The 11,053-nt window shown below is 41.0% G+C and overlaps 1 protein-coding gene across 2 annotated transcripts in view; it reads left to right on the plus strand.

Moving 5' to 3' along the window:
- The window catches only part of VSTM4 (V-set and transmembrane domain containing 4), an 80,663-nt gene extending 73,259 nt beyond the window's left edge, over positions 1–7,404 (plus strand). For both annotated transcript variants that reach the window (XM_081823931.1, XM_081823932.1), the window contains exon 8: positions 5,988–7,404. In XM_081823931.1, the coding sequence (XP_081680057.1) occupies positions 5,988–6,113 (126 nt within the window). In that variant the 3' untranslated portion in view covers positions 6,114–7,404. The remainder of the gene's footprint in view (positions 1–5,987) is intronic.
- Positions 7,405–11,053: the final 3,649 nt, after the last annotated feature.

Here is an 11,053-nt window from a genome sequence, read left to right on the forward strand (position 1 = left end):
TGGTGTATAATCCTTTTAATATGTTCATGAATTTGATTTGCTAACGTTGTTTTGAGAATTTTTGCATCTATATTCATCAGGGATATTGGTCTACAGTTTTCTTTTCTTGTGGTACCCCTGTCTGATTTTTGTATCAAAGTGATGATGGCCTCATAAAATGAGTTTGGAAGCATTCCCTCCTCCTTGATACTTTAGAGGAGTTTGAAAAGGATTGGTATTAATTGTTCTTTGCATGTTTGGTAGAATTTTCCAATGAAGCTGTCTGGTCTTGAAGTTTTTTGTGTTGGGAGTTTTTTATTACTGATTCACTCTCTTTCCAGTTAGCTAAAGCTACTCTTTAGCTTTTCTATTTCTTCCCAATTCAGTCCTCTTAGGTTGTGTGTTTCTAGAAATGTAAACATTTCTTCTCAATTATGTAATTTGTTGGCATATAATTGTTCATAGTAGTCTCACGATTCTGTGTATTTCTGTAGTATCTGTTCTAAGGTCTTCTCTTTCATTTCTAAATTTTTTTATTTGATTTTTCTCTATTTTTCTTTAATTAGTCTAGCTTAAGGTTTGTCAGCGTTGTTTATCTTTTCAAAGAACTGTCTGTTAGTTTCACTGATCCTTTCTATTATTTTTCTGGTTTCTATTTCATTTATTTCCACTCTGATCCTTACTTTTTCCTTCTTTCTGTTAACTTTGGACTTAGTTTGTTTTCTTTTTGTAGTTCCTTATGATGTAAAATTAGGTTGTTTGAGATCTTCCTAGTTTCTTAATATATGTACTTATTGTTGTAAACATTCCTCTCAGAACCGCTTTTGATAAATCCCACAGTATTTGATGTTATGTTTTCATCTTCATTTGCTTTGAGATAATTTTTTATTTCCCTTTTGATTTCTTCTGTGATCCAGTGGTTGCTTAGAAATGTGTTGTTTAGTTTCCACATATTTTTAGATCTTCTCACTTTCCTCTTGTTGATTTCTAGTTTTATACCATGTGGTCAGAGAAGTTGGTTGTTATGATTTCAGTCTTCTTAAATTTCCTAAGATTAGTTTTGTGGACTAACATGATCTGTCCTGGAGAATGTTCCAGGTGCACTTGAGAAAATGTGTATTCTGCTGGATGGGATGTTCTGTATATGTCTGTTAAGTCCATTTGTTCTAAAGTATGTTTCAATTTCAACATTTCCTTGTTGATTTTCTGTCTGAATGATCTATCCATTGCTGATAGTGGGGTATTGAAGTCCCCTACAATTATTGTATTGTTGTCTATTTCTCCCTTATGATCTTTTATTAATTACTTAATTACTTTTATTAATGACTTAATATATAATATACATATATGCTTAAATATTAATTACTTAATATAATTAATGTATACTTAATTTCATTGTTTAGTTGTTGGGAGCATATATATTTACAGTTGTTCTATCTGCTTGATGTATAGACCCCTTTATCATTATATAATGACCTTTGTCTCTGGTTACTCTTTTTGGCGTGAAGTCTATTTTGTCTGATATAAGTTTGGCTGTGTCTAATTTTTCATTTCTGCTTGCTTGGAATATCATCTTCCATTTTTTCATGTTAAGCCTATTGTGTGTCTTCAGAGCTGAAATGATTCTCCTGTAGGCAGCATTTAGTTGGGTTTTATTTTTTATCTATCCAGCCACTTGTGCCTTTTGATTGGTGAGTTCCATCCATTTTACATTTAGGATGAATATTGATGTGTAAGTATTTACTATTGCCATTTTGTCTTTTGCCTTCTGGTTATGTTGTCTTTCCATTGTTTCTTTTTCCTTCGTTTCTGTCTACTTTTGTAAGTTGATGGTTTTTCAAGGTTATTGGCACAGTCTCCTCCCCCCCCTTTTTTAATGTTTTGTGTCTATGCTTTAGATATTTGCTTTGTGGTTGCCATGAGGTTTACACAAAACATTTCATAGATAACATAGTCCTTTTGCTGCTGATAGCAATTTATTTTCATTTGCCTATGAAGTCTCCATTCTTTCACTCTTCCTCTTTTATATTTTTGATGTCACAAATGATCTCTTTTTAGGGGTGCCTGGGTGGCTCAGTCGTTAGACCTCTGCCTTTGGCTCAGGTCATGATCCCAGAGTCCTGGGATCGAGCCCTGCATCGGGCTCCCTGCTCAGCGGGAAGCCTGCTTCACTTCTCCCTCTCCCACTCCCCCTGCTTGTGTTCCCTCTCTCTGTCAAATAAATAAATAAAATCTTAAAAAAAAAAATAAAAAAACCCAAATGATCTCTTTTTATACTGTGATTTTGTTACCAAGTTGTAGTAACTGTAGTTATCTTTAATGCTCTTTTCCTTTAACCTTCATGCTGTAGTTAAGAGGTTAATAAACTATTCTAAAGAAGAGTTATCATATTCTAATTCTATGTATTGCCTTAATCAGAGTTTTTGTACTTTCATCTTTTCATTTCAGCTTGAGGAGCTCCTTTCAACATTTCTTGTAGGGCAGGTCTAGTGGTGGTGAACTCTCTCAGCTTTTGTGTGGGAAAACCTTTATTTCTCCTTCATTTCTGAAGGATAACTTTGCCAGGTATTCTTGGCTGACAGTTTTTATCTTTTAGTACTTCTAATATGTCATTCTTCTCTCTCTTGGCCTGTGGAGTTTCTGCTGAGAAATCTGCAGATAGCCTAACCAGGGGTACTTTTGTAGGTTACTGTCTTTTTTTCCCCTTTCACTGTCTTTAAAATTCTTTCTTTATTGTTGACTTTTGACAGTTTTAATATAATGTGTCTTGGAGAGGGTCTTTTTGCATTGAGATAATAAGGTGTTCTATTAGCTTTGTGGATTTATATATCCCATTCCTTCCCCAGGAGTGGGAAGTTCTCAGCTCTTATTTCTTTAAATAGGCTCTCTTCCCTTCCCCTCTCTCCTCCTTCTGGGATACCCATTATTCTTATGTTGGCTTTTCTAATAGAGTCAGATGATTCACATGGTTTCTTCACTATTTAAACATTTCAGTTCTCTCTTCTCTTCCACCAGAATCATTTCTATTTTTCTGTCCTTGAGCTCACTAATTCTTTCTTCCATATGATATGCTGTATTTCCAGTACATTCTAATGCATTCTTTGTCTCATTTATTGAGTTCTTCAGCTCCAGAATTTCTATTTGGTCCTGTTCTGGAATTTCAGTCTCTTTGGTAAAGTATTCCTTCTGTTTATTAGTTTTATTGCTGAGATCACTGCATCACCTTCTTGAGTTTTCTTGTGGCTTGAACTCTTTACAGCAAGTGTTTTAAATTATCAGTTAGGTTATAATATTCCATGTCTTTGGTTGCTGGCAAATTGTCATTTTATTTTTGTGATACCATGTTACTGTGATTGTTTTCATATTACTGTGATTTTTCATGGTGTTTGAGGAGAAATGGTTCTGCCACTGCATTTGAAGTAGTGAACACCTTCTTTTAAAATGTAGGCAAGGTTTTGTTTACTTTGATTCTAACTGTTCAACAGGTTGGTAGTTAGGAGTCTTCCTTTTGTTTTCCAGAAGGTGGCGCTATAGCACAAGATTTTGGCTTCTGTTAAGGGATCTGACAGGCAGCTCAGATTGGGAGCACTATGCATTTAAAAAAAAAAAACAAAAGGTGGGGCAGAGCAGGGGTGAGTAGGGAAGGTGTATACTCAGTGCTTGGGGTTTTGGGTGTGCCCACTGCTCTGTAGGGGGATCCTGAAGTGGGGATGGTCCTCTTTCAGTCTCTTTTCCTCTCCCCCATCCCTGTGGTCTCCTCAGAGAGAGCAACTGGTCCCTCCAGCTGTGTAGCACATAGCCAGGCCGACCACCACTCACTCCTGACTTCACCCTCCACCTCCTCTGCCAGAAAGGTGGTGCTGGCTGGTTGCTGGAGCAGCCCACACCTTCTCTGCCATCACAGCACATGCCACCGCTGGCTCCGTCACCACCTCCACCCTCCCTCTGTAGTCCCGTCCGCCCACCTTAGGTGCACAGATGGTCAGATCTCTTGGCTATCCTGGTATGCTGTGCAGAGGTGTTTTTCTTTTTGGTTATGGATGTCCAATTAGTTGTACGTGGAAGGGGAGAGAAGAAAGGAATGACTCCTGCTGGTATGATGCTGACATCACTCCATAGTAATCCACCAATTATTCTTTATTTTAATTATGTTCCTTAACCATGGCAGGAAAATATACACCTCTGCCTCCTTCATTCAAACGTTGTTTTTAACAAAAACGTTTCTTTTTAATTTTACTAAATACCTTTCCAGCATCTATAGAGATAACCGTATTGTTGTTTGCATCTATGGCGATCGTGGATTGTATTGGTAGATTTTTCTAACATTGAACCGTCTTTGCATTCCTGGAACACGGTTAATCTGCCTTTTAATGTGCTTCCTCATTCTGAGTAAATCTGATTTAAAATTTACATTAATAGATTGTTTTAAAATATATGAAGTTTTTCTTCTTCTTTTAATGTTCTGGATCAGTTTAATTACACTGGAATTATCTTTTCCTTAAAGGAATTTCTCATAGAAAGTTTCCTATAAAGCTGCCTGGGCCTGGTGTTCTTGAGAAAGAGCTCTTTGACAGTATTTCCTTCCCTTCTTTTCTTTTCCTTTTCTTTCTTTTTTTGATAATAATTAGTACATTCATATTTTCTGGAGTTAATGTTTATAATTATATTTTTGGAACATTACCCATTTTATCCTGTATTTTGAAATTTGGGGCAATGAGTTGAGCAAAGTTGTTTGTTTGTTTGTTTGTTTGTTTTAATTAAAAAAATTTGGGCGCCTGGGTGGCTCAGTCGTTAAGCGTCTGCCTTCGGCTCAGGTCATGATCCCAGGGTCCTGGGATCGAGTCCCGCATCGGGCTCCCTGCTCTGCGGGAAGCCTGCTTCTCCCTCTCCCACTCCCCCTGCTTGTGTTTCCTCTCTTGCTGTGTCTCTCTCTGTCAAATAAATAAATAAAATCTTTAAAAAAAAAAATTTATTTACATTATATCCCCTTCCTCATTTCCTATGTTAGTCATTTGGGCTTTTTTCCCATTTTATCTTGATTAATTTATTTTTCAGTTTATTTGTTTTATGGTATTTTCCAAGCACAAGCTTTTGGGTATTTTTATAATTCTACTATTGTTCTGCTTTCTGATTCATACAGTCTGGTTTTAATTTTATTGGTTTTTCTTTCTACTTTTTTTTCACTTATTTTGTTCTTTTCTAACTTCTTTAATTGGGTGCTTGATCCATTTAATTCATATTATTAATATAAATATTTAAGACTGTGAATTTTCTGTGAGTACTGCATTCTTTGGTTTCTAGCAAGTAATATTTTCTTTTTCATCATTATCAAGATATTCCAGAGCTTTAGTTTTGTACAGGTTAAGTCATTCAAGGCGATGTGTAGATGGTATTCTAATTTTGTTACTAATTTCTAGAATTTTTTGTTTCTGTCTCTATCTTTTATTTATTTATTTTTTCCTTTTGATGAGAAACTGTTAGTGGGACACCTGGGTGGCTCAGTTGGTTAAGCATCTGACTCTTGATTTCTGTTTAGATCATGATCTTAGGGTCATGGGATCGAGCCCTGAGTTGGGCTCCACACTTAGTGGGGAGTCTGTTTAAGATTCTCTCCCTCTGCCCCTCCCCGGTCTCATGCTCTCTCTCTCTCTCTCAAATAAATAAATAAATATAAATAAAATCTTTTTTAAAAAAAGAGAGAAACTGTTAACATTATTTTCAGAATTAAAGTTTATTTTATGGCCTCATGTTTAATCATTTTTTGTTAGTGTTCTATGCCAACTTAAGAATAAATGATGGTGTCTCTTTGCAGGGCATAGTGTTCTTTAGAAGACAATGAGATCTTTATTATTATGTTAATTAGGTTTTTTATCTATCCTTGGAAAGTTTGTGTCCATCTTTTCCCCCTTGGATCCTCAGAATGCAGTGAAAATGCACGCCCGATGAATGAAGGTATGATGTGGAACTCTTTGTGGTCAGCTAGAGTTGTGTTGTGTTCTGTCTTCTAGCCAAAGATTGCCGAGGAGAACCTGACCTACGCTGAGCTGGAGCTGGTCAAACCCCACCGGGCTGCCAAAGGCCTCCCCACCAGCACTGTCTACGCCCAGATCCTCTTTGAGGAGAACAAGCTGTAACGTGGCGTCCTCTTCCATGGTCCTATTTAATACCTGCCACCCCAGTTATTTATGATATCTTGGAAACAAAATCCTTATTTTTGTATTTTACCTCGTGCCTTCTGTGTGGTGAGGAGCCCTTTTCCAGCGGCGTCCCAGGTGCCTTCGAGGAGAGGTATGACACACGAGGTACGAGGCTCCTCTCCGTCAAAGAGTAGGGGCCACAGCCCTTGGACGAATCTCCCAGGACAGGATGTGTCTGGGTCCGAGCCCTGAGCAGTGTGAACTCTGATTCTGAGAGCACCCAAGGAGATTTTCTGCTGAGCCAAACCTCTTCATGTTTTCTTCTCCTTTCTTTGGGCTTTAATCTTTTTAAAATCTTATTTTAATCTTCTACTCTTCCTGTATTTGTGATACCAAGCTCATAGTATATAGCTAGAGGAAATGCCATTATAGGCCAAAGTGTGAGATGGTAGATATGTACTAATTGGTTTTTCAAAAGGTCAGAGAACATTTCTAGGGCACCTCGATCAGAGCGAACTGCTTATTGCAAATGGTCACTCAAGATAGCATCTTTTGTTTTAAATAGATGCACTGACCCTGGTGATTTAAGGGCAGAGGCAGATTGTGGGGAACTTTGATGTCTAAGCTAACAGTCCACTGTCTGTAAATACGCCAGTGCCCATTTCCCCGCCTGTGATCACCCAAGGATGCAGGGCGAGTAGCACACCATTCTAAAGGACACCCCCCCCCCTTCAGCACGGTGGACTTATATTGCTATAGAAACTCATATTCTCCAGAAAGTTCTTACTCACTGTTTTCCAAAGGAGCAAGGGAGGGAGCTAGCCATCGATGGACACGCTGGAGGAAGTGGGCCTCTTGGAAGTGTGCCGAGGTTACCAGCTCTGATCGAATGTCCGCTCTTGTGTGAGCAGAGTTTTTTTGCCTGGTTCCACTGGGGTAGGAGAGTAGGAAGTGCAGGCCAAGCTGGAAAAATGTGTTTTAAAGACCCTACTGTTGTAAAGTGCCTCTCCCAACTCGACTTCACATGTGATTTCTCATGTGTTTGGGTTGGGCTCAGGCAGGGATGCGGGGCAGATACATCTGTGCTGAAGTTGCCCTGTGTGGACTGATGCAACATCCAGGATCTCCCTGAAGATGGAGACCTTCTAGAAGAGAGACATCCTGTTGCCTGTGTTAAGGACACTTTTTGTGTGGGTGTGCTCTGGGCGGTTATTTACTGCACACTGCAGAAATTGTTTGGCTTTGTAATGGATCATGTATATATGGTAAATTATATATTTTAAACACAGCCTTGAGTGTGAGCTGTGCTCCTCTGTATAGCCATGTGCACTCGGTCTTACAAGTTTCTTATTCCCTAATTATCTCAGACTCATGTTTATATTAAGGTGACTTAACCTGTCATAGAATTCTTGTAATGGGATAACGACTCCTGCGAGATTCTGGATACTATATGTTGCTTCACAATACACTGTGTTAACATTCGTGCGACAGCCAGCACTTATCTTCAGAATGAAAATTTCTTTACAGTGTAAGGCTCTCATTACAATAGCTTCAAAAAGCAAATGTTTGTCCATGAACTTAGCTCTACAGTAACACTCTCAAAGACCCATGATAGCTTATGAGTACATCTTGTGGTTTATTGGAAAGGGTCCGCATTGGGAGCAGGTAGATTTTCTAGAAGCAGAAATAATCTGCCTTTACAAAGAGGAAGTCATTCTCTCTGGCCTATACCTGCATCTCATTTCCCTTCCCCTCTGCCAAATTTCAAAGATAGTGAATAAACCACACAGCTTTTGAGGAAGAAATACCACCTGGGAGGATTCACTGGACCTTCCCAGAGCATCCTTTAGGAGAGTGGATATATGGTTGGCACACAATTCATATAATTATCATGGGCAGCATATCCTATTTTATCATGGCAATGTTCCAGCAGACTGTGGTTCTTTGGTGTTTTGAGAAAGGAGGGTGATTTCTTCATTTGCACGAGGAGCCATATGGGCTAGTGGGGCCCCCGGGGGTGACAGGTGGGGGTGGGGAGTGGGGTACATGGAGAGAAGATTGTGGGGAGAGGCAAGAGGGTAGGGAGCCCCCAGCCTTCTGCAGAACCAAACTGAACTTCAATCACCCTCAAATCCATGTCCTTAAATTCAGAGGGAGTTTAGGGCCATCATATATGGAAATAAACACATGCCGCTAAGAAGAGCACAAGCTTTTCAGAGCTGGTAGCTGCAGGTTAGTCTTAAAGGTCACTGTTAAAGAGTCAACCCAGACTTTTTCTCCAACATTCTGGTCATAACTGCATAAATCCACCCTATGCTTGTGTCTGGGCGACCAGATAGACATAGAGTATAAAAGGAGCCTGCCAGACCATCACCCCCTACTGAAAATGCTTCCTGAAGGAATCTTGGAAGGTACCGTCCGCATCTGAGCAGAGTTCATCCCACCATTATCTCCAGAAGCAAACCGTCTCAGTTCAGCTCACAACTAGAAGCAATGGATGATCTGTCCCTGGTGCTTCTTTGGGATGATAAATCTGGACATTATTGTCATAGTAAACTAAAAAAATGGGTCTACTTGTTTATTCTCTATCAAGTAAATCACTAACCATGCCTTAAATTTCTAAAGTAAGGGGAAACATATCAAATAGAAATTAGGAAAAGCTCTTCAACTTGCTTTTACTCTCAGGCATCTGTTGAAACAACTATATTAAAGCAGTTTATAAAAGGGACAATTGCTTGTACATTTAAATGAAATCAAAACAAGTAAGAACCCGTTACTCATAGATACTCTAAGGTTTGGTGGTGAACTTTGACCTAGGCCAGGCATAACATGGAAACATGGAAACATGGCAGGAAGCAAGGCAGTGAAAAACGGCATCTTCAAGCTCTGAACTAAAGTTCTGAACTAAACGCCCCATGTTGTGGGGGGAAAGGGTTGGGATTTCTCTGGGATCTTGCCTTCATTAAAGCATCATGATTTTGTTAGCTCACAGGGCGAGTCAGAAAAAGCCAGCACCCCCGCCCCCCACCTTCCACACCCTTCCTGATACTTGCTGGAGTGAAAATGACATGGGGCACTCGGTATTTTTTAGTGCATAGTCATCTGGGTCATCCCACACATTGATAAGCCCAAACACTCACTTGGGATAAGAACACTAAACCAGTTGATGCTTTCAGGGACTGTTCACGCCCTCGTTCATCACTCAGCCTCTGATATGCATGACTGCAACCTAGGCTGGGCCAAGAATGGGGCTCATGCTCCAGGCCACAAAAAATGGTCCAAAGCTTGCAAGAGGCCTGGCCTGGACTAATCAGAATCCTTGGGAGAAACAAAGCATCTTTCCCTTGGGCAGCGAAGCTAGGATGCCACATACCAGATCTGCCTCCAGCCATGTCTCTGGTGAGTAGAGAAGCCTTGAAGAATGAAGGAGACTTCGAGAGAGAAGCAGGGAGGAAAGCACAGAATCCTAGCTCCCAGACCCTAGAATCCCCCGGACTTTTCTCTTTCCTTCAGATCTGCTTTTGATTCAATTAACTACCCTCTTTTCCTATCTTCTAAATCCTGGTTTTGTTCAAGCTCATCAGGTTGCAATGGCAAGAATTCTGACTAATATAGTATGCATCAAAGTTGCTTCCCAGCTCAGGAAGCAAAAGACTCCCACTGAGTGTCCCTACCCAGGGAGTCCACTTACATTATGTTCCATGAGGTCCTTGCAGCCACGAGTTTCTGCTGTGCTCTGCACTTTCCCACTGAGCAGACCTTCTCAGGGCCCTGAAGACACTTCTCGATGGAGAGGGACTGTCAGGACTGATATTCTCCTGATGGAGGGACCCTCTGGCTTGGAGTAGGGATAGCAGAAGGCCTGGAGCAGTACTAAGCAGCACTGGGGACAGCAGGGGAAAGGCACGAGGAGGAGATTCAAATGAGCCACGCCACAGGGATACTGGAGGGAGTCTTTTTGTGTGGCTGTGAAGTTTAGTGTGGCTTCCATATAGAACATGTCTTTCAGTGTCCCTGTGTTTCCTGGGGGAGAAGGTGGGACCCAGCTCTGTGTCGTTCCTAGCCCATTATAAGGTGAGGCAACCACATGGTGGGGATGTTGACTCTCCATCACACCCCACCCCCCACCCCCACCCCATACACTGGACAGAAGCTATTCACCAGGATGGAAAACAAAGAAGACGTTCATGGTCTGGAGGAAGGGCCTGCATTCTGCATGGACAGGTTGAATGTGAGCTATGGTGGAGTGTTCAGATGGGTAGGATAGACGAGTGCTCCCTAAACTTTAGGACATTACCGGATCTTCATACACTGTGGATTATAGTTCAGGAAGTCTGTATGGGGCCCGGGAGTCTATGTTTCTGACAAGCCCCCAAGGAATGCCCATGCTTCTGAATCTGGACCGTGTTTGGAGTGGCATCGATGTAAACTGTTGGGAAATGTGGATCTGGAACCCCTGGAAGGTTGGGGGCTGTCCTGAGAGTATAGGTCACAGCCGAAGCCTGACAGTGAGCAAAATCCCCAGGGAGAGGCAGCCCAATGTGGAGAGAAGGTGCCCAGGCCTAAGTGATGAGGAGCTCCTTGCTGGCAGCTCCAGGAGCAGGTGAGGAGCCTGAAGGAGGCCAGGGGAGAGCAAGCGATCAGAGCAAGCCATGTCTGGGAGTTTCTCAAAGGAGGAAGCACTCAGCAGTGTGCACTCTGCAGAGGTCAAATAGAATAGAGGTTGAGCCTTTGCTCTTTCTGAATTAATTGTATATTTTGCATTTTTAAAAATGATTTGTTTTGCTGGGGAAAACAATTCCCCAAGTGCACAGGGCTAACAGACTTTGGCACTGAGCCCTGTGTGCTCTGCTCAGTAGATTTTCCCCGAGGCAATCGGTGTCTTTCCATAGGGTGGCGATTTGGGGAAGACTCTTAATTAATGCATAGGGTGGGGG

The sequence above is a fragment of the Leptonychotes weddellii genome, chromosome 6, assembly GCF_054177405.1.
Source record: "Leptonychotes weddellii isolate Sample4059 chromosome 6, ASM5417740v2, whole genome shotgun sequence".
NCBI classification, from domain to species: Eukaryota; Metazoa; Chordata; class Mammalia; order Carnivora; family Phocidae; genus Leptonychotes; species Leptonychotes weddellii.